Here is a 24,604-nt window from a genome sequence, read left to right as displayed (position 1 = left end):
GGCTCCTCCTGTCTGTGCCCTGGTCAGGCACACAACACCCTCCCCCTTTCCCTGTCTCTGCAGAGGGAGACCAAAAGAGCCTGAGGATGCCAAGGCTCTGCCCTGTGCAGGAGACAAATTGGGATTCCCAGTTAGTCACAGATGTTTAATTTAATTACAATTAATGAATTACAGTTTACCCTGAGGGGAAATTGGCTTTCCTTGCCAAAGAGGTGTTTAGTGAAGAGCATTCAAATTCATGACCCAGACCTCAGATTAACAGGCTGCCCATTAAGAATGCATGAGTAGCTTTAAAGGCTGCATTTATCTGTTATGGTCCTTTTAATCACTTGTAATGTCTTAAAGAAGATCATCAAATGGTAAAATCCTATAAATTAGGATTCTAACCTTGCCATAGCTGTTAAAGGGGCACTTTCCCTACTGACAAAAATCACCACTGAGGTGCCAAGGCTTTGCCAGTGTTGGAAGAAGAAGGAAGAGCCCTGGAGAGGAGCAGAGAAGCCACACAAGAACAGCAGAAGGGACTTCCCTGTGAAATGCACAAATGTATAATTGTCACCGAGAATGGGGCACTCCGTAATGATGGCATGAAAAGGCCTGCATAAGAAGCTGGCAGCCTAATCCCTACATATTATAATTATTTCTTATTATTTATTAAACTTCTATACCACCCTTCATCCGAAGACCACACAGAAAGTCACATGAAACCATCCCTGGCATCTCCAGTTCATAGAATCATAGAATTGCAGAGCTGGAAGGTACCATGAGGGTCATCTAGCCCAACCCCCTGAAATGCAGGAATATAAAAGCACCGAAATACATAACACGCCTCTAGCACAAAATATGCCTTAACCTCCTCCATTTTGACTCTAAGGGGGAGGGGGCACTGACTGGGCCACCAGGTGGCTCAAGGTAGAACAGGAAAGCAGGTAGAAAGTTGACAGGGGAGCCCTCAAATGGTACTAGGGAATTGGGGAGATCTGTCTCCATTTCTGAAGTGCAGGCCAGTTGTGGCTGCCACCACCTGTGACGTTAACATATGAGAGTGCTGGAGGTGAAATAGTTAAACAAGTTACCCAATCTAAAGGGGGGGGTGTGGAGTCAGAGGGACTATAAAACCAGCTCTGGGAGGGGCAAAGGAGGAGTTTGTTGGGAGTTGGATGGTTGGTTGGAGTGGGAGTGAATTGGGATAGAGTGTGTGGGTAGGTTGAGTTAGTGTAGCGAAATACAGTGGTACCTCAGGTTACATACACTTAAGGTTACATACGCCTCAGGTTACAGACTCTGCTAACCCAGAAATAGTGCTTCAGGTTAAGAACTTTGCTTCAGAATGAGAACAGAAATCGTGCTCTGGCGGCACGGCAGCAGCAGGAGGCCTCATTAGCTAAAGTGGTGCTTCAGGTTAAGAACAGTTTCAGGTTAAGTACGGACCTCCGGAACGAATTAAGTACTTAACCCGAGGTACCACTGTAAGCTGAGTCAAGAACAGTTAGGAGCTAGGAAGACAAGTAAATATCTGAGAGGTGGTTTAGTGATTGAGAGCAGGTAGTGGAAGTTATAGGTCTGGATAGGCACCCTATGATTGTAATTGACTGATATCGTTGATGAAACCACATGCTTGTTAAACTGCAATAAATAAACAGAAGTTTATGTTCCAATTTAAACCTGACTGGACTCAGTATTGTACCAGGTAGGACCTGGGTGGTGGCAGCAAGCAATAAACTGGTGGCACAGGGATCACTAGACAGTGAAACGTCCGGGGACCCTGTGTGATCGCCACACCTCCCTCCGGCGTTTTGCCTCTGGCTAAGCAGGACAGGACCTAGGTGATGTATGGACCAAAGGCTTTGGTAGGAATCAGTAGGCATAGAGAAACTTTCCACCCCAAAGCCAGAGTGAGGAAAGGTTTCATAAAGAATAAGCCTGAGAGACCAGTGGGAAATCAGGTTGGTACTATAAGAAACTAAATGTGGACTTGCTGGAAGGGAGCAGCAGACTGCAGTCAGAACTTGGCACCTACTCGTGTCTATGATGACATGGCAGGGCCTGCTTGGCCTACCAGGAGCTCCTTGACTGGGCTGCTGTTTTCCTGCCAGCAGCCATTGCTTTCCTCTTCAAGACTCACTCAAAGGAGCAACTGGACCTTCCAACTGGGAGCAGCCAAAAAAGAACTAGCAATAGATAAGTCAGTCCAAAAAGATGAGTTTACGTCCCGTTGAGTCCCTTGCATTAGCACATCTTCTTGCCATATCAATTTCATAATGCAGACTGGATGAAATAAACCTGTCGAGCAAGTTCCAAGGCTCCCTCTGCCTTGAGACCCACAGCTCAGTTTCTGCTGCTTGAAGCCAACAAATTGATAGGCACCAGCCTTAGTTTCCCCATCCCACCACCTGATTGAACCAACTGGTACTTCTTAATTTCCGTCAGTCAAATACTTCTTGAATCTCTGAATCACTTGGGTGAGGGAAATGCCTGCATTCACCAGCAGACTTTTAAGCTGGAATGTGTTGAGTGGAGTCCTTTGAACACTTTAAAAAATGCCAAGTTTTGTGATGTGCAGCTTTCAGCTTCGTTCACAGGTTAGCTGCCATGTGGGTGGAGCTTCTCCCAAAGCTGCTTCAGCAACAGGAGCCCATGGCTGGGAACTCTGGTCCATCTGGCTCAGTACTGTCTCCACTGAAGGGCAGCAGCTCTCCAGAGCTTCAGGCAGGAGTCTCTCCCATTCCTACTGGAGATACCAGGGATTGAACCTGGGACCTGCCACTTGCAAGGCAGACACTCCACCACTTGTGGCAACCTGTGGGAGTGTTGGGGACAGTAGGAGAGGATATACAGTCATACCTCTTGTTACGTTCGGCTCAGGTTACGTCTTTTCAGGTTGTGTCCCGAGGTGACCCGGAAGTACCAGAAAGGGTTACTTCCAGGTTTCGCTGCTCACGCATGCGCAGACACTCAAAATGACATCACGCGCATGCGCAGAATTGGCGAATCGCGACCCACGCACGCGCAGATGCAGATTGCGTTCTGCTCATGTTGCGAATGGGGCTCCGGAACGGATCCCGTTTGCAACCAGAGGTACCACTGTATTGATATATATTATCCTTCCTAACTCACGCTATTGAGTCATACATATATAGCAGAGCTCATTCCCCTTTACACAGCAAGAAACTAGTTGCAGATTTGTTTGAATCTCTTTAGTTAAGCAAACCAATCTGGCATGCTCACATTGGAGTATATTCCTGGTAAGACCCCCTTTGATTCCCTCCTAAAAGAATAAAGACTCAAGAGTCTTCCTTGTAAGTAATGAAAAGTTTTCTCACATTCAGTTCACAGTATGATCCCTGAAGGCAGGCTTTAGCTTGTGATACAGTGTGGCTTACATCCTTGTAAGGATGGGCCCATGTGCTGCTGGCAGAGAGCCAGCAGACAGCATCAGGAGCAGTGGCCATAATGGAAGAGAGAGCATCAAGAGAGGAAGATGGCTGCATGACTGGACCTTATGTTAGGTCTGCAAGGGCCACGCCCACCTACCTGGTCACATGCAAGGGGAGGATGCTAAAGACCAGGTGGAACAGAAAATCCACTCTAGGGAAACAAGGAATGTTGTATTTGACTGCTCCAATGGATTACATCCCACACAAGCAACCTCCTTGCTTCTCAGCAGATTGAGGATGTGATGATTTGCCTCGGTCTTTGAGTATTTCTTTTTCTACTGTCTTTAGGCCCTCAAAGTGGCGTGAAACCCTTACCTTCCCATCTGCACTCTGATTTGTCTGTCTTCCTTCCCTGGCCTAAGTAAAGGAACTTAGAACAGAATACCCCTGAGGTAAATTGCATTGACATGACTCTTGCAGCAAGTAATGTCTTGCTAATGAGATAAAAGGAGGGAACCAGATAAGTCAATAGCAACTCCTGCACTGGTTTTTCATGCCTGCCTTTCCTCTGATGCATATATTTATGGAGCATATCTGTGAACAAGATTCTGTTGTTGTTCCAGCACAGGGAATAGTTTCAAAAAGGATACCAAGTGGCAGCAGCCAGAGGCTGCAAGGCTCTAACATAAGAACATAGGAACAGCCTGCTGGGTGAGGCCAACGGACCATCTAGTCCACCATCCTGGGGTGGCCACCCAGATGCCTATGGGAAACCCGCAAACAGGATTTGGGCACAAGAGCATTCTCCCTTCCTGTGGTTTCCAGAAACTGGCATTGTTGCCTCCAACTGTGGGGGCAGACCATAGTCACTATGGCTCTCTCTGCCTTGGCTAGCAAAGCTGCTTTCAGTTTGTAGGAGAAGGAAAGCACCTCCACATTGACCAAGAGAGCTAAGGGTACGATATGGGTGCAATTGCCCTTTTACGTCTGGGGCTGTGGCAATGGGTGTGATTTTCCTGCTAGGTGTTCACTTGGATATGGAGAGCGCGCAGCCAGAGGTTTGTAAGGGGCAGAAAATCCCTGGCCAGTGCACAGCAGCAGAGGCGGGGTCACGACCTTCCCTTCTATTGATCCACCCTCTCTAATTTCCACAGCTTGCTGAGGTTTGTTCTTCCAACCTGCTGGTGTACATTAGAGCAGAAATCCATAACGCAGCCCTGTTCATCTAAGCACAGGAAGAAACTAAATTAAATGTTAAAAAACAATCTGAGGCCAGAGTTGGGGGCGATTCATCATGATCCTGGATGTCACCAAGGCAGGATGGCCAAGAGGGCTTTGGGCATCAGGGACGGGGTTCAGGAGATGGTGGGTGGAGCCTGAAGGAGGCCGTCATTTGCCACACCCAGAAGGAGAACTTAAGAAGTTGGTGCTTGTCAGTGAAAGTTAAATGTAAACCTCTGTGCTTAAATAAATGGTTTGTGGGCTCATGATGACATTACATGGCTCATCCACACTTCCATTTGTCAGTGATTTTTAGGAACAGGTCCGAGAGGTTTTTCTTTTGCCCTGCCCTTTTCCCCGGGCAATCCCATGGTCTACTGCTGAATTGGGACAGATGTCAGTTGGGTTTTCTGCAGACACCTGTTCGGATGCAGCAATATGCGGAGGGTTTTCCCGGGGAAAGCAGCAGAACAAAGGAAAACCTTGGGGACCCATGCCTTGAAATTACAGGAAAAAGAGCGTCTCCACTGCCATCGTTCAGCCCAGACACTGAGGTCCAGCGCTGAGAGCCTTCTGGTGGTTCCCTCACTGCAAGCAGGGAAGTTACAGAGAACCAGGCAGAGGGCCCTCTCGGTAGTGGGACCTGCCCTGTGGAACGCCCTCCCATCAGATGCCAAGGAAATAAACAACTACAGTGGTACCTTGGGTTACATACGCTTCAGGTTACAGACTCCAATAACCCAGAAATATTACCTCGGGTTAAGAACTTTGCTTCAGGATGAGAACAGAAATCGTGCTCCGGTTGCGCTGCAGCAGCAGGAGGCCCCATTAGCTAAAGTGGTGCTTCAGGTTAAGAACAGTTTCAGGTTAAGAACAGACCTCCAGAACGAATTAAGTTCTTAATCTGAGGTACTACTGTATTTGACTTTTAGAAGACATCTGAAGGCAAGTTTTTAGGGAAGTTTTTAATGTTTTATTGTGTTTTTAATCTGTTGAGAGCTAGGTATAAAGAATAAAGAATAATAAATTATGATGATGACGATGCAGGTAGATGCAGTGCTGCTACACAGTTTTCTTCCATGTCCTTTCCGATACTCCAGAGCTGCTCCACAACTTCCAGCAAGGCATCCAAATGTTTGTGCCTCCCTCTGCCCTTCTCTGGCTTCATTTGGTGCAGGGTTCTCGGAAGAAGCAACTTGCTATTCAGCGCAGCAGGTTCATGCAATCTTTGGAGCATGAAACATGACCTGTGGGCTGAAAACTTGAACACACCGCTGAAGTATGCGCAAGGAAACTGTACTAACAAACACAGCAATTTCAAATAAACTTCAAGGGCAGTGTTCTACTAACTCATCCTGTCAGCACAAGGGTTACTACTAGTGCAATGGGACTCCTCCCTCAGCTCAGAACAGCCATTAGCTAACCTAGCTCACTTCAGACAGTACATTAAAAAGAAGAAGAAAAAGCCACTGAGCTCAGCTTAGTACCTTAGGTGAGCACCCAGCTCTCCCATCCATGCTACTGAGGCCACTGAGGAAATGGGGAGCCTGGATGAAAACCTCCCAGATACCCTCCCCATTAGAAATTAAAAGATTACACATGTAAAGAAAAAAAAGGATCTTTTTATCATATGTGGTGGGAATGTAAGAAAGTGAAAAGCTTCTGGGAAATGATATATAATGAGATGAAAAAGATGTTGAAATATACATTTATAAAAAAAAAAAAAAACCAGAAGCATTTCTACTTGGCATTGTAGGGGAGGACATTAATAGACAGGATAATAAACTGTTTTTATATGCAGTAAAGGCAGCAAGAATACTATTGGCACAGAAATGGATACAAGAAGAATTACCGACAAAAGAGGAATGGCAGATGAAATTAATGGACTATGCAGAATTAGACAAGATGACAGCAAGGATTTGAAAGTTGCGGGATCAGAGATTCTCAGAGGACTGGAGTAAATATGTGAATTATTTGAAAAGCAATTGTAATCAACAGATTACGCTAGTAGGATTGCAAGAAGTTTTGTAAGGAGAACTATGTGAAATATTGCAGAGAAAAGTATGAAGAGAATTATTAGTGAAGGACTATTAAAAGTAATAGTGAAATTAATGAAATGCAGATTAAGTGATAAAGATTGAAAAATATTCAGATGTGGTTGATGGAAGTCCAAAACACTGACTAAGATAAGAAAATATGTTGTATGTTTTTTGGAAACTTCTTGTCAAAATTAATAAAAATATATTTAAAAAAAAGAAATTAAAAGATTACACAAGACCCTACATGGCAGCTTTTTGATAAAAAGCGAACCCTGGTACAGCTTACAACACACAAGAGTGATGGCAACTGAGTGTCCTTTGGCTAGAGGACTGGCCTTCTTCCTTCCTTCCTTCCTTCCTTCCTTCCTTCCTTCCTTCCTTCCTTCCTTCCTTCCACTGCTCAATTTGTTGACCCAGCAGATATAAAAAGTTGTGAATTGGCCCGGATACCTGAGGACAGATTCAAATCTTTTCACAATTGTATGGTTTGCTTTTTCTTCACAAACCAGATAGGCTCCAACGTCCCTGAAAACTGTAGTTTTCACAATTGAAAGTACAACATTTACCATGGCTTTTATCAAAGATTTCAGTTCCCTTAATCTTAAGGAAAATAACCCTTTTATTTTGTTGTGGACATAAAATTATGGCCCTGGGAAAATTGGAAGCATTTCTGTTGCGGGAAATCAATTTTCTCACTGCCATGTATGCTCAATATGTCACTGCCATCACCCAGATAATAATGGGAAAGTATGGCGAAAATGATGGGTAGAAGAAACCTCAGCACAGAGTGAGGCAACGCCCCCTCTCCCCCCAGGTATAGTTGCTCTTCAAAAATAAAATAAAAATAAATGTAGATCCTTCACCCAATTTTCTTTTTGATTAAGTATTTCCAGCCACCATCAGTTTGAGATGCTGGTAACACTGCTGAGAAATTGACTGTCTAAGCCCTACTTTCTTTCTTTCTTTCTCTCCCTCCCTCCTTCCCTTAGTTCTAAGTACCAAATATGCTTTTCAAGTCTCCTCTGGGACTGCAGAAAGGTAGCTGAATTTTACCGTATAATTTTATTCCCCCCAAAACATTTTCACAATAATCTTCATATCAAATAATTACATTGTTCATAAATTAACTTCCCACCTCCACAGTGTTTCTGCTCAAACCTTTTCCACTGTATTATATCTTTATCCGTTACAAAATGTTTCCCTATTAGTTATTTTATCATTTTTCTTCCACTGCTTCTATCTCAAATCCTGCCTGCGATGTCATTTGACTGTAATTTTTTTAAAAATACTGTAGTTCAGGACAGGCCTCCATTCTTCTATAGAGAGTTCATCCTTTTGATCTCTTAATTCTGCTGTCATTTCTGCATAGTCTATTCCTTTCAAAAGCCACTCCTCCTTTGTTGGAACCTGCTCTTTCAGATGGAGTATAAGATTATTTTAATATACCTTTCTTCTTCTTCTTCTTCTTTAAATAATTTTTATTTGGTTTTACAAATTTGTTCATATTAATCCATAGTAAAATAAATAATAAAAAAATCACAAGATTCTTCCAAATCTCAAGACTTCCCTCCTCCCCTCCGTGGGTTCTTTGAGTAACTTTTTAACTGCATATTATAAGTCCATCCAATCTACTGTCCTCCACTGTATCAGAAATTATTTAAAGAGTTATTAAAAACCAGCTAAAGAGGTTCAAGTGTTTACAGTGGTCTTTCAAATAATATAAATTTGTCCCAATCTTTATTGAAGTTTTGATCCTCCTGGTTTCTGATTTTCCTGGTTAATCTTGCCATCTCTGCATAGTCCTGTAGTTTCATCTGCCAGTCCACACTGGTAGGTACCTTCATTCTTTGTTTGGGGTACCTTTGCATGAGCTAATACGTTTTTATCCCTCTGGAGCTGTGCTGTATCTTTGAACTTTTGTCCTTCTAGGCTGTGATGCTTTATGGTTTACATTTTTTATCCCTTGTTTTCTTTTGGTTTGTTAGCTTATACTGTACTTTTCTTTTCTTTGCAACAAATCAAATGGTAGTTGAAGGGAACGCAGTGGATGTAGCCTACCTTGATTTCAGCAAGGCATTTGACAAGGTGCCCCATGATATTCTTGTAAAGAAGCTGGTAAAATGCGGTCTTGACTATGCTACCACTCAGTGGATTTGTAACTGGCTGACTGACTGAACCCAAAGGGTGCTCGTCAATGGTTCCTCTTCATCCTGGAGAAGAGTGACTAGTGGGGTGCCACAGGGTTCTGCCTTGGGCCCGGTCTTATTCAACATCTTTATCAATGACTTGGATGATGGACTCAAGGGCATCCTGATCAAATTTGCAGATGACACCAAACTGGGAGGGGTGGCTAACATCCCAGAGGACAGGATCACACTTCAAAACAACCTTGACAGATTAGAGAACTGGGCCAAAACAAACAAGATGAATTTTAACAGGGAGAAATGTAAAGTATTGCACTTGGGCAAAAAAAATGAGAGGCACAAATACAAGATGGGTGACACCTGGCTTGAGAGCAGTACATGTGAAAAGGATCTAGGAGTCTTGGTTGACCACAAACTTGACATGAGCCAACAGTGTGACGCAGCAGCTAAAAAAGCCAATGCAATTCTGGGCTGCATCACTAGGAGTATAGCATCTAGATCAAGGGAAGTAATAGTGCCACTGTATTCTGCTCTGGTCAGACCTCACCTGGAGTACTGTGTCCAGTTCTGGGCACCACAGTTCAAGAAGGACACTGACAAACTGGAATGTGTTCAGAGGAGGGCAACCAAAATGGTCAAAGGCCTGGAAACGATGCCTTATGAGGAATGGCTAAGGGAGCTGGGCATGTTTAGCCTGGAGAAGAGGAGGTTAAGGGGTGATATGATAGCCATGTTCAAATATATAAAAGGATGTCACATAGAGGAGGGAGAAAGGTTGTTTTCTGCTGCTCCAGAGAAGCGGACACGGAGCAATGGATCCAAACTACAAGAAAGAAGATTCCACCTAAACATTAGGAAGAACTTCCTGATAGTAAGAGCTGTTCGACAGTGGAATTTGCTGCCAAGGAGTGTGGTGGTGTCTCCTTCTTTGGAGGTCTTTAAGCAGAGGCTTGACAACCATATGTCAGGAGTGCTCTGATGGTGTTTCCTGCTTGGCAGGGGGTTGGACTCGATGGCCCTTGTGGTCTCTTCCAACTCTATGATTCTATGATTCTATGATTCTATGATTCTATGATTCTATGATTCAATACACATATTTATATATAAGAGAAGGAGTTGTAGCCCCCCTTCCTCTGATCCACCTGCAGCTAGAGGTGAGGCTGGGCAGAATGAAGTGTGGTGTAGTGGTTAAGAGCGGCAGACTTGTAATCTGGTGAACCGGGTTCGCGTCCCCGCTCCTCCACATGCAGCTGCTGGGTGACCTTGGGCTAGTCACACTTCTCTGAAGTCTCTCAGCCCCACTCACCCACAGAGTGTTTGTTGTGGGGGAGGAAGGGAAAGGAGAATGTTAGCCGCTTTGAGACTCCTTTGGGTAGTGATAAAGCGGGATATCAAATCCAAACTCTTCTCTTCTTCTTCTTCCTGGTTGTGGCTCTGGGATGCACACCTGGAAGGCACCCCATCTGATCAGCTTTCAAGACCCAAGAAAGACGACCTCCTGATTTCCCCAGGCCTTCACAGAGGATAGGAAGTGGCCTTATGCCAGGTCCAAATCCAGGAGCATAGTGGGGGCAGAGGGGCCATGGCCCCAGACACACAATTTTGAGGGGGCATGAACCAGGTTCCCCAATGCAGGGATGCCTGTCCCACCCTGCCTGCTGCCAGCGGTCTATGGGCCCCAGAACCTCAAATGGCCTTGCCACGGTGTCCCCGGCACCATTGCTGAACGGCCATCCAACCAACTCTCTCTCTCTCTCCTTGCTTGGAGGGTGAGCGAGTGCAAATGGATGGAGGTGGATGGGCAAGGGCTGACCTGTAGAGTGGCTTGCCTGGCACTCCTCTTCATGCCACAGGGGTCAGGGAGGATTTGCCGATCAAAGGCCACGGGGGGTCAGCCAGGCTCCCCCCTGCGCAGACAGGCAGTGTAGGACAGCCCCGCTTGGCTCCCGTAGCAGGGATGTAGGAAGGGGGGCGGTGGGGACAGTCTGACCCAGGTGTCATCGCAGGGGGGAGTGACAACCCCCCCTGGCTGGATCGCTGCACCAATCGCCCCCCTAGGTGGATCGCCAGGCTGCCCCCCTGGGCACTGATTGCCACCAGTGGGCACCAATTGCCATGCCGATTGCCCCCCTAGGTGGCTCAACCTGCCCCCTAGGTGAACGGCATGTGCACCACTCTGGGTGCCCGAGTAGCTAGCTCCACCACTGTCCAGTAGTGGAAGATGGGCTTGTACAGAGGGCTCTGTTCACCCTCCGTGCCTCTCCCCTGTCCAGCATGTGAACCTCGGGTGTTGGCAAACACCACTACTCAAATCTTTGCCCATTCAGCTCAGTATTTTTGTCTTCTGTCTTGTAGTGACCTTTCTGGGATCTCAGGCAGAGAGGACATCCCTTACCCACCAATATGCTGCTCTTCCCTGAGTGCTTTTCAACCGGAAATGCTTCTTGGGAAGGAACTTTGTCCATCTGCATGCAGAACAGGTGCTCTGCTGCTTGGCTCCCATCTTGTCCTATTTTGACCTCCCTCCTCTAGTGATTGGTTCATATTAATAAGATATTCTTTGAACCAAAGCATTTTCAGGCACACCCAAAAAAACCAGCTGCTGTCTGGATTGCAGTGAAATACCCTGGGTTCTGAAGTCAAGGTATTTGCTCCTGGCTATGCCAACTTCAAGGACACGGGTGGCACTGTGGGTTAAACCACAGAGCCTAGGGCTTGCCAATCAGAAGGTCGGCAGTTCGAATCCCCATGATGGGGTGAGCTCCCGTTGCTCGGTCCCTGCTCCTGCCAACCTAGCAGTTCGAAAACACGTCAAAGTGCAAGTAGATAAATAGGTACCGCTCCAGCGGGAAGGTAAACGGCATTTCCATGCGCTGCTCTGGTTCGCCAGAAGCGGCTTAGTCATGCTGGCCACATGACCCGGAAGCTGTACGCCGGCTCCCTCGGCCAATAAAGCGAGATGAGCGCCACAACCCCAGAGTTGGCCACGACTGGACCTAATGGTCAGGGGTCCCTTTACCTTTACCTATGCCAACCTCATGAATGTTCAGCTCCACTTTCCCCTCCCTTCAATCTTTTAATCTGGTTTCCATCCTGCATCGATCCACAATGGTGTTTTGTATACACTTTGGGCTTTGGCCAGTGGATAAGAGACATCCTTGCCTTTCCTAAACAGGGCAACAACATGCAACATGATCTCTGGCCTTGATGAAAATCAGATGAAGCATGGATATAATGAGGGCTGATGTTCTCCCCACCCCATATTACTGTCCTCTAGTCAGCTATTAATTTTTCATAGGAAATCAATCTGGTTGAGATTATGTTCAGGAACATTTCCTAACATTCTCATATTAAAAGGTAACATGAATCAAACATTTACAGCATCTATTAGTTAGGACAAAGAACAAACACACTGAGCTGGTAATAAGGTAGCAATGAATTCCTGATAGGTAGCATTCAGACACTCATTAGCCAATGGGGTCTGGTCTCAGCAGCCACTTTTGCCCTCATCTTATGAGCAGCAGCCATGACCTGCACCTCTCTCTTGGTTCTTGAGGTTGCTGTTGCTGCAGCCGGCCAACCTGCCTACTTTTCTCGGGTGCACAGAAAGCTCACACACGGCCTGAATTATGGCAGCCCCCTGCAGTGGCTGGAGCTGGGCCACCTCTGCAGGAAGCATTCCAAAGCATTGTTGCCAAATGGCTGGGATGTAAAATTAAAAGCAAGCTGTGAAACATGATGTTGCATCAATGTAATTATTTCCACGACGCCCAAGAACACTGTGGACAACTGCCAGTTGTGACTTGGCCACTGCCAGGCCTGATGGATTCTGAGCACCAGGGAAGGACTGCCTTTGGAATGGAATTGCACTTTTCATATATTATGCATTGCATTGGTCAGAGACCAGGGCCCGAATTCAACTAAATGACCTCACCAGTGGAAGCCCATAGAAGAACTTCTGATAGCACAATGAGGTTTCCCACTCTTTCCCACTTCTGCCCCACCTAAATTGGCTCTGAGGGGGGCTTAGAAGAAACCCCAGAACAGTATGTTAGGGGAGAAGAAATGTTTGTGCTGGAGCAATCTCCTTAGCACTCCATTGAATTCCCTCAAAATATACCGTTATAGGTGAGGGGAAACCTCCTCCGTAAACCTAGAAATTAATAAATGGTAGGATTTTGATTATTTGGGGTGTGAAGGGAGAAATACAAGCTGCAGAGGAATTCCTGAGCTAGCCTATGCAAAGTGACCTGGCCAAACTAGGACCATTAAGAAACAATACAGGGCCACTGGAAGCCATTGGCAATGCAAGAGAACTGTCCTTTCCCCCTTGCCCTGAGGTATGAACAGAGACAGAGGGTTGGAAGGTTGCCAGGTTAACTGGGTCTGGGGTGACAGGAAAAGAGAGTTTTTTAGCAAGATGTTCTGGGAAGAGGAAGGAAGGAGGAGGACTGGGATCCATCTTGGGCAGGCTGGCTGCAGGCTGGCTGGGAGAGATGCCCGGGACTCCAGGGCTGCACTGTTGTGGGGGACAAGCCCCTCTTGAAATGGCAATGCTGTAAGATTTGGACTTCCTCCATGAGGACTAAAGGTGTAAATAGGCGAATAAACCATAATTCTTAAAGCTGCAACAGTCTCTGCCGTGTCTCAATTCTCCAAAGGAACAGAGACCCTGGGTGAGCGTCTGGTACCCCCAGGAATCTTGCAGAGAGTAGGGGTGGCACACAACTTTTGCAACAATACTTTATTTAAACTCAAGTCAAACTTCTGTATCAAATCTTTCTGCAAGAACAGCCTGGAAGCTGGGTCAGGCCAAAGGGCTGTCTAGTCCAGTTCCCAGATGCCCCAAGAAAAGCCAATAAGAAGTGCCACGAGTTCAAGATCTGCACTTGCCCCCCCCCCATGAGGCACCACAATTGCAACTGATATTCAGAAGGACAGGCTGCCCAGTTACTCAAAGTTTTAAAAACAGCAGATTCTGAAACAGGGTGGTTGCTATGAAGATAGAGGAAATGTGAATGCAGAATTGCTGACCTTTATAAATAACAAAGTCTTATGGCACCTTAAAAACCTAACAAATTTATTTCTGCATATTAGATTAATACAGATACCTTTATAAAAAAACATGCAGAATCAGGTGTTGGTTCTGAAACTGCATTTCTCACAAGACATCTCCAAGGTTTCCAATGACACTGATGTTCTCCTTGAAATTCTGTTTTTATTTTTATTCCTTTGGGGGGGGGGGGGACATAATGATCCAAAGCAGCTCACACTGAAAACCTTTTTTTTGTGTGTGTGGTGTGGTAAACTCAGATAAACACTTTTGCATTGTCATGTGGTTCAAACATCTTAGCACTGTCTCACCATTGCCTTTTTAAAGGGGGGAGTGGGGTGCCTAAATAATGAAAAGTTGAAAGTAAATGGGGAGAAAAATAGTACATGCTGTCCTCAGCAGAAACAGGAACTCTGCCCTGGTAATTTAAGGTAAATGTAATAATGGGGAGAGGGATAGGGAGTGGAGGCATGGAAGGATCAGAAGGTGCCGTGAAATATGGTTAATGCAAAGCCCAAGAAATAGGCAGCCACACCAAAACACAGCATGAATTTCCACTTTTGCTACAATTCTCCATCTTCTGCCTTCCTTAGGAGGGTGTGACCGACCTCTAACACAGTTTGCAAGAACACACCTTGAACAGCCAAGGATGCGACTTCTTCTCATCTGCAAAACAAAAATGCCACATTTTTAAAAATCTTCTGATTCATTTTGCATGTTTTTAAAAGGTTCCCATGCACATGCAGGCACACAGAGCCACTTGACTTTAGAACAACACATTTTCATAACCTTTAACAAACATCTGCAGAAATTAAGCCTTGCATAAATTTTACAGCGTTGTGGCCCAAAACAACACACACACACACACACACACACACACACACACACACCCCTCCATACCACAGACTGGTATCTGTGCAACTTTTCACCTCTCATATACCTAGAAAATGGAGGGGCAAGGAAAGTCCAGTTTAAGAAGTGTTTGTGTGTGAATATTTCCCCCTCACTCTAGAGGTCAAGACCTGAAATTAGGTCACCTGCAAAGGCAAAAAGCCACATAATGGTGAATGGAGTGGTACGTGGCAAAAGGGTGGGACAATGGTTAATAGACTCCTCAACTTTTTAATTGCTTTACTGTAGCCTATGGGATCTGATGGGTCAGGATCACAGATAAATCCTGGATTAATTTCTTGCTTGACCAAATTGATTTCAAAGCCCAACAGATGGATGGCAGACACATTATCTGGATTATCAGAAATTCCACAGAAAAGCTAGATAATACCAATAGATCAAATTTTCATTTAACTTTATGTGGTCGGCGCACATTATTTACCAAAATCTGGCTATTGTTTCAAATGCATTGTTCAAGCTTGGTTGGATGCTGTGCAAAATCCCTGGGTGTGACAAACTGAAATGCCAGCTCGATACCATTCCTTATGCATTCCTCAAATTATTCAAATGTCATGTGAATTGTCTGCTTGGCTGATAGGCTTACAACAAGGGAAAGGTAGTGATGATGTTTTCATTATTATTATTTTTTAAAAGCCATGGGTAAGGCTGGCCATTTCTGAAGAGCTCAACACACAGGAAACTGAAAACATAAAAAAGCATTGATATATAATAACAGAGAAGTGCCCCCTGTTGAATCAGACCAAAGGTCCATCATCGCCCAGAGATCTCTGCGTGTTGCTCAGATAAGCCTTGGCGTCCAGCCCGCTTCGGCTGCGCAGCTACCAGCCAGGCCTCTGGACTTCAAAGGCCACATTCCAAAGGCTCTGAGCAACACGCAGAGATCAGCAGCGGTAAGAGAAAGCTGCAAACATCAGTGCTTTCTTCAGTGTGCTTAAATAAAGTCCACTCAGGATCTTAGCAGCTAAAAGCAGTTTTATTTAAGCAGAAACTATCCATTATCTATCACAGGGAACAGCATCGTGAAAACACGTCCTCTCTCCTCAAAAACGAAAGTAGAGAAAAAGAACAAAGGCTGGAGACTCTCGGATATGGCGGATATGGCGCAGAATCTCCCCCCTCCCCATGGTAGGCAGGGCGTACATTCTGAGCTGTTTAACCCTGTAAGCTCAGGTTCTCCTCACAGGTCCATCATCGCCCAGAGAGTAGTCAGATGCCACTAGGGGGACCTTGGATAGCTCAACTGGTGGAGCAGGAGACTCTTAATCTCATGGCTGTGGGTTCGAGCCCCACATTGGGAAAAAGATTCCTACATTTCAGGGAGCTGGACTAGATGATCCTCATGGTCCCTTCCAATGCTACAATTCTAGGATTCTAAGCAGCAGATGAAGAAGGCAAGAGCTCTCTTTCCCACTGCCTGTTCACAGCGTCTCCTGCAAATGGAGGTGACCCATACCCACTGTGCCTAACAGCCATAAGATGAATGGTCAGCCTAGCCCAGAATTCTGTTGTTCACAGTGGCCACTCAGATGCTTCCCACTGAAGCTTACGTGCAAGGCCTGAAGGTGATGATGACCAACCCCTGATTTTCGCCCTGCCCCTGGCACTTGGGTTTATACTGCCTCTGACCATGGAAATTCTATTTGCATGGAATTAACTTCCATGAGTTTATACTGAATACCCCTCCATCTCTGCTCTTGCGCCAGTTCATTTGGTTCAAAGGCTTCAGCTGGCCATGCAAGGTCCAAGCTGTCATGCCAATTCTCCTTGGAAGGAACTCCTTCTCCTACCATTCCTGAAATGTGTCATGCCTGCTTTTTGTTTGCAAGACATGCCCCTTTCAGCCCATGCTTGTTGACCAACATTTCCAAAGCAAGGTCCTTTGAGGGTCTCCCTCTCCCCTGACCAGCCTGCCAACTCATTAAAGATAACATGGAGGGGGTCTCCTCTGTGTCCCACAGTGGAGTTCTGGACACCTTGGACCACGGTTGTCTTCCACTGGCTAGTGGAGACCTTTTTGTTCCAGCAGGCTGTTGCCTTCCTAGGCAGATAATGCTTTATCTGCAGATCATGTTCTTATCTGCCTTTGCTGTGTTTTGCTGATACTGCTGTCTTGCCTTTGATATTATGATTTCAATTATTGCGAGCCGTCACAAATCATGCATATACATTAGAAAGGTGGGGTATAAAGCATTATATAAATAAAGGAGGCATGTTTTCTTCCAGTTTTGCATAAGGACCAAACAGCATCAGCCCAGAAGGCTAACCAGTCGTTGGGGCCTTGCTGCTGCCTGCATAGGACCTATTCTTGGGGGGGGGGGTGTTGTTCTGCTTGGCAAGCAGCTGATCTGAGCGTCACGCCCAGTTATAGAGGTGGACCATCCCGTTCCACCACCTGAGGTGAAATGAGAAGGTGCCACGTGCACCACCAAAACCTCACCAGCATCACACGGTGGCGGAGAAGGCTTCCAATGAGATCTCATGGAACTCTTGTGAGATCTTGTGGAAGACTTGAGATACCTCCACAAGATTTTGGTGGAAGCTGTTGATGCCTTGCAATTCTGGCCGCAGCAGCTGGGAAGGGATGGGACCACCCCATAAGATTCCACCACCCAAGATGGCTGCTTCAGTCTGCCCCAACCAGATGCCCCTAAGGAATGAAGCCCACAAGCAGGGCCTGAATGGAACACAGCCTGCTCCTCACTTGCAATTCCTTGCCATTGGAACCCATCATTCAGCCTGGACACTGAGGTCCAGCTCCAAGGGACTTCTGGCAGTTCCCTCACTGTGAGAAGTGAGGTTACAGGGAACCAGGCAGAGGGCCTTCTTGGTAGTGGTGCCTGCCCTGTGGAACACCCTCCCATCAGATGTCAAGGAAATAAACAACTATCCGACTTTTAGAAGACATCTGAAGTCAGCTCTGTTTAGGGAAGTTTTTAATGTTTGAAGTTTTATTCTGTTTTTTAATGTTCTGTTGAAAGCTGCTCAGAGTAGCTGGGGAAACCCAGCCAGATGGGTGAGGTAGAAATAAATTGTTGTTGTTGTTGTTGTTGTTGTTGCTGCTGCTGCTGCTGCTGCTGCTGCTGTTGTTACAGTGGTACCTCGGGTTACATACGCTTCAGGTTACAGACTCCGCTAACCCAGAAATTTTACCTCAGGTTCAGAACTTTGCTTCAGGATGAGAACAGAAATCGGGCAGCAGTGGGAGGCCCCATTAGCTAAAGTGGTGCTTCAGGTTAAGAACAGTTTCAGGTTAAGAATGGACCTCCGGAAGAAATTAAGTTCTTAACCCGAGGTACCACTGTATTATTATTGGCAGTGGAGGGAAGGCACTGACATCACAGCCACCTGTTGGATGCTAATGGTGGACATGCCCTTTCCTGCCAAATGCAAACAGGTCGGCAGGATCTCAAATGCCCCTGGGTGGCAACACCTTCAGGCACTGCCTAGCAGGGTGTGAATCAGGGCCCTGGCAGCCCCAGCAACATGCCACCTTGATGCTTACTCTACTGGCAGCAAGTCAGGGGACAGCAACTCACAGCAACTGAGGTGGCCCAGTTTATGGCGCCCCTTCCTGTCATTGCCCTGTCAGGTGAAGGTACCAGCTGTTTAGGTGCTCAGCCTGAAAGGATGCTTGGGGAAGGAGTGGCTGCCTTGGGGTGGCCCCTGAGGCACCTCCACATCTGGGATGATGATCTGAATGAGGCCCTTGTGGAGGAGGAGGGGGAGGCATGTGAGGCTCAGGTGACCCTGCAATGCGGATCAGCTCAGCTATGGGGCAGTAAAACATGCAGCTTGCTAGCCAGCACCCAGCGGCCAACTAGGTACCATTGGTTGGTTACTTCTCATTTAGCCAAGCTTTGCTTTTGAGGGCAAAGAGATTTTGGCATCAGGGCTGGCCTGAAATGGACTGAAGCAGCCACCTCCAGTGGTGGAATCCTGCAGGGACACTGCCCTGCCTGCCCCTGCCACATCCAGAGAAGCAAAGAGAAGTGGCGTGGTGGGTTCAGCAGAGATCTAATCCTGGCTGCCCCTTCTCCTCACTTCTCCCATGGCACAGCAGGGCACCCAGAAGCTGCAGCCACGCCACCCTGGAAGCAAATCAGTCTCTTAAGCTTAAGCTAAGAAAGAGTATTCTCTATAAGATTGAATATAAATATACGTATCAAGACTTTGAGATTAGACCACTGAAGAAGCCTGAAAAACTATCTTGGGAGTGTGCTACCTGCAAGCCCCAGTTAAAGGGCCCCATGGGGGGGCGAACAGTGGCCTTTTGATTACTTGGACTGCCAGGGCGAAACAGGTGCAAAACGCCGGCACTCTGTCGTCTACAACTTCATTGTCTACAACTTTATCAACATCTATCTACAATTTTACTAGCATCTCTTGGTGTTGTGAATATCTCCGAACTTACCTTTCGTTGGTATCTTCATGAACTTATCTAAAAGACTGAGTGAAGCATTTGAAAAATCTATTGAAACCAGACATCATTTTAGGCTGGGTAGTTTGCAAGTCTTTGTTGCTTTGTTTAATGTTTTGTATTTTTCTCAGAAGGTTGATAAAGTATGTATAATTATTGTTCTGTATATATTAATCGCCAACGTGTTGCATGAGTCGCACTACACCACCCTGGAAAGCAAGGCTTTGGCACAGGGGTCAGAGGTGGGTTGGCAACTTCCCGTTTCACCTCAGGCGGTGAAGCAAGATGGGCAGCCCCTGTTGGGCACCCTTCCTATCTTCCGGGGACTGCTGGGCTTTTGCTTGCCCACAGATTAAGAGGCAGGCATCAAGAAAGGACCTGGGCTCCTCTCTCCAGACCTCTCTTTTCAAACAAGGGCTTCTGTCAGAAGTGTCTCAATTTCTTATCACATAATTCCATCCCTACAAGCGGCAATAAATAATTCATGTCCCCGGGTCTTTGTTGCGGGTCCCCAAACTGCCCGGCAAGGGGAGGCTGACAGCTGTGTCAGGGCAAGCGCTGAAGATCTGGCGTGACAAGGCAACTAACAAGTCGTCATCCCTCCCCCCCCCCGCCCAGTCAACGGGGAAAGTCGACAATCGCACAAAGTGTGAAAACAAAACCCTGAAATGAAATGAAGCTGTCCCTTTCTCTCTCTCTCTAGATGCTGGCTATGAGCTGATTTCCAGCCCCATAACCTCTGGCCACATTAGAGGACTCCCAGCCGCCCTCTCTATTCTTCACTCTCGCCTGTCCATTTACGCCTGTCCACGGATCAATATGAGCAATTCTTGGAGAAATACGACGTCGCCATGACAACCAAGCTACAAATTCTCAGTGGGAAGCAACGAGCCCCGTAGAAAACTCTCTGGAGGTTTCCGGACCGAGGAGGAGGAGGAAAGTTCTTTAAAATGCAGGAATGGACAGAGGCCAAGGCTGGGGAAATTCATGACTCCTTGCAAAGGCAATGATTGCAAAGAGAGCAAGCCAGGCTGAGCTCTCAGATGCAGCAGAGAGGCTGTAGCAGTAAACATATTCTCTGGCGCACCTCTGCCTGTGGGCTAAATCTCCCTTAACTCCTCTGCTGCTGGCCTGACACCTCTTGGATTTCAAGCTGCACATCTCTGAGAGAGGGGGGAATGGGCTCCATTTCAAGGGAGCTAATGGCAGAAACAATCAAAAGCCAGAATATACATTTCCTTCAAAGGGAAACAGATCATGGAGAATATTTGCAACTGCAGGCTGTTCGTTGTTACAACCAAACGAAGCCACAGGATATGCTCTTTTTGTTACTCAAATTGCTGACTTTTATTGTTTTTGAGCCAAATCTCAGAAGAAGCTCCTGCCCTTCTTTAACTTAAGTGTTGGTGCTAACCTTTAAAGCCCTAAACGGCCTCGGTCCAGTATACCTGAAGGAGCGTCTCCACCCCCATCATCCAGCCTGGACACTGAGGTCCAGCGCCGAGGGCCTTCTGGCGGTTCTCTCATTGCAAGAAGTGAGGTTACAGGAAACCAGGCAGAGGGCCTTCTCAGTAGTGGCGCCCGCCCTGCGGAACACACTCCCAGCAGATGTCAAGGCAATAAACAACTATTTTACTTTTAAAAGACAACTGTTTAGGGATGTTTTTAATGTCTGACACTGTACAGTGGTACCTCGGGTTACATACGCTTCAGGTTACATATGCTTCAGGTTACAGACTCCGCTAACCCAGAAATATTACCTCCGGTTAAGAACTTTGCTTCAGGATGAGAACAGAAATCGTGCGGTGGTGGCGCAGCAGCAGGAGACCCCATTAGCTAAAGTGGTGCTTCAGGTTAAGAACAGTTTCAGGTTATGAACAGACCTCCAGAATGAATTAAGTTCTTAACCCGAGGTACCACTGTATTGTTTTTAATATTCGGTTGGAAGTCACCCAAAGTGGCTGGGGAAACCCAGCCGGATGGGCGGGGTATAAATAAATTATTATTATTATTATTATTATTATTATTATTATTATTATTATTATTGCACAAGAAGAGTTATTCCTCCTGCATTCCTGGGCAGCGCTGGAAACCAAGCCCAGCTCAGAGCAGGTAAATGGTGGCCGGCTCCTTTTCACCTCCCTCCTGGAGAATCCTGCGCTCTGAAATCCAACCGTGTAGCCCGCAGCCTGAGGTGGGGTCTGAGATGACTTCAGGGACTTGACATGGATTTCAGGCTGCTGCACCCTTTCACTGAAAATTAAATCTCAGCAGTGCTCCTTGGGGAAGGATCAGGCCGCTCGGCAGCTGCCCTCTCAGCAGCACACATGCGTGGCTAGATTTGGGGAGCTTTTAACTAAGCTGACAGAACTCAGCTTATGGTTCACAGATTGGCACACAAAGATGTAGGAGAAGAAAATATATTGGTGGCAGGAGGGCAGGGGGGAGGGAATGGATAGACAAGGCTGCTTAGCCCTTTCATGAGTGAGAGAGAGCACTCTGCAAATTCTCCGGAATACAGCCCTGGCCGACTGGGTCGAAGGAGGGACATGTCATAACTTCAGTACTTTGTGCACAAATATATATCGGTCCACAGGATGCTCCAGGAGATTCCCCCCTCTATTAAAATATTAGGAAAATACTATTAGGAAAAAGGTTGCATTGGGAAGAGAAGCACAAACAGCAGAAATAAATAGGAGGCTAAAATAATCATGAGCAGCTGTTGGAAAAATTAGCTTTATATCAAAAAAACAATACAACCTTAGATTTGAAAGCTAAAGTGTTTGATATGCACATTTTATCTGTGATGGAGCAGAGAATCAGACCATGACACAGAGAAATGTGAACAGCTTAAGAACGGCACAGCATGCCATAGAACAGGCCAGCTAAGAAAGATCATTAAAAGATAGAAAAGATAATAAATGGATATGACAAAGATCAAAAGTTGCAGATGTAGTGGGAAGTTAAAATGGACATATGCAGGACATGTGACAAGAGATGAAACAATGGGGAGAACTTGGCATCTATCCAAAGATGGATGTGAGAAGAGAGAGAAGGAGAAATACAGTAGTTGCTGATCAGGAGAAAACGGGAAATGCTTCCCATTAAATTTTCTCAAGAGCAGCATGATTGATAGTTGAACAGCGCCCTGGTCCTTTTTTTATGGGAAAGAAGAGATCACTATCTGGTCCATCCAGCTTCTCATCTTGAGTCTATCGCAAATTCTTATGGCAAACTTCTTCTATCAGCTTTGCCCTGCCTGGACCTGGATGAAAGGGGCTCCAAATTCTCCAGAGACAACTGGCCAGATGCAGGCACTGCCCCAAAGGAAAGCACATTGCCTTGACCCCTCTGCCTTGCCTGCTTTCTCACACGGCTGCACCAGGCAAGCACCTGGGATTCTCTCACCTGGATTTTCCGACTCTTCCAAGACCTGCCTCTCAGCCGTGTCTTTTCCTTCTTGGAGGTCTGCAGGTGTTGTGCAGTTGTCACAACTGGTGGCAGCTAAAAGAAAAAAGAGAAGAACAGTAACACTCTAGCAAATATCTAACTTTCTTTCAGCTGCTCTGTCTATGCCGAGGTCACATTTTCTTAGTTTGGATACTAAGCCCTCCCAATCCCAAATGTCTTAAGATTTAACAAAATAAATGGGAATATATGTCAAACCAGAAATGAAACAAATACGAAACCCTTCCTCTTCCTTCTCTTTCCCAGTATCTGCACCCAGCACAACTGTTTTCCCCAGTCATTGATACGCTCTAAGAACTGAGCCAGCTTTTAGGAATAAGAACTTATGGGGCAACGGAGAAAGAAGCACCACAGTGGAGGAGGTGCCCAAAAATTTGCAGGGAAATCCATGGGGGAACCTGGGACAAGGCAACATTCATAGCCTCTAGTGCATATATACCAACATATATTGTACGGGAAACAAACAAGATGAGAAAGAAATCCTAACATCTACAACTCTATACCATGGTACCTTGATTCTAAAACTTAATCCATTCCAGAAGTCCATTCCAAAACCAAAGCGTTCCAAAACCAAGGCACGCTTTCCCATAGAAAGTAATGCAAAATTGATTAATCTGTTCCAGACTTTTAAAAACAACCCCAAAAACAGCAATTTAACATGGATTTTACTATCTAACAAGATCTAAAATGAAAGCAATAAACAATATACTGTAGTCACACAATCAATCAATAGGTGAACTGGGTTCCACACAGTCACACACACACACACACACACACACACACACACACACACAAAGAGCCACAAAAATGCAAAATAAATAGCAAAAACAGACAGACCTTGGCGTAACACTCAAAACGGAGCATGTTTGACTTCTGAAAAAAGTTCGCAAACTGGAAACTTACTTCCAGGTTTGCAGTATTTGAGTTCCAAGTTGTCTGAGAACCAAGGCGTTTGAGAACCAAGGTACCACTGTAGAAACCTTTTGTTGGCCTGCTGTCACACTGTGATAATAGTCTGAGCTGCCGAGGGGAGCAAGAAGCACATGGACCAAGCTGAGGTTCGGAAGACTGTCCTTCCAGGAATCCACCTCAGAGCCTGAATGGGTCACTTCAGGAGAAGGAGGAGTGGAGGGGGAGGGTAAATCTGATTGTTTTGCTGCTCTTAGCAGATCATAATTCTATTCAGGCTGCAACACAGCTAAGCACACCTTTTGAAAGTCAGGAGCATTTGGTAAACAGGCAAATCTATCTTGGACTAGTGAAAGCATTCAGAAGCTTCTGGGAACAAAGTGAATAAATATAATTGTAAATTAGCAAGCACGGCTTATCACATGTAGCTATAACTTAATTTAAGTTGTGTTACAAGCTCAGCAAGACTTCTGAGCAGCTTCAAATCTAATTCGTCAAAACCATTTTCCCACCAAAGCTTGCAAGAAAACCATTAATGAAGTCTAGAGTGATTGTGTTCATTTTGACTTCTCTGTGAGGGAACAGAATGCAAATATTCCCAGGTGAAACCTGCTCAAGGTTGCTCCACATCTCCAGAGGAACTCAATAGCTGCATTGTGTCATTTGAGAGATGCTGAAAGCCTCATGCAGTGGCACAGATCAAAGGACGGCTGGGAAATCACAGCTGGAAGTGACCTGTAAGGCTCTTTTGGTCAGTGGCTCAGTCCTGGTACTGGGGCACTTGGTAATCTGGTGGTGTAGTTTTTAAAAGGTAGGGAGGTTACTGAAATGTAGAGTTGGGGTCTGATGTGTAGTAAGCTCTTGCTGTTATACTGATTAAATGTCAGCGTCTTCATTACAATTTTTGGAGAGCAGATTAAAGAATTAATTCCAGAGGCCCTGAAATTAGGACTCTGAAGTGAGTAGAGCACCATATGGCAGTGGGGAATATCTCTTAGAGACACCGACATAGATGGGGTCAGCCAGGAGACTAGTGTCAACAGTTAGCAAGGGCAGAGCAGCAA

The 24,604-nt window shown here is 46.0% G+C and overlaps 1 protein-coding gene across 1 annotated transcript in view; it reads right to left on the bottom strand.

Annotated features, from left to right (window-relative positions):
* Nucleotides 1–14,089: 14,089 nt before the first annotated feature.
* The window catches only part of WDR72 (WD repeat domain 72), an 82,006-nt gene continuing 71,491 nt past the window's right edge, over nt 14,090–24,604 (bottom strand). The window contains exons 19-20 of the mRNA XM_081839405.1: nt 22,572–22,667; nt 14,090–14,500 (exon numbers count right to left, since the gene is read on the bottom strand). Of these exons, the coding sequence (XP_081695531.1) occupies nt 14,445–14,500; nt 22,572–22,667 (152 nt within the window). The 3' untranslated portion in view covers nt 14,090–14,444. The remainder of the gene's footprint in view (nt 14,501–22,571; nt 22,668–24,604) is intronic.

Source organism: Podarcis erhardii (genome assembly GCF_964252035.2).
Source record: "Podarcis erhardii genome assembly, chromosome: 14".
Classification (NCBI taxonomy): domain Eukaryota; kingdom Metazoa; phylum Chordata; class Lepidosauria; order Squamata; family Lacertidae; genus Podarcis; species Podarcis erhardii.
This window is presented reverse-complemented; position numbering and strand designations above follow the sequence as displayed.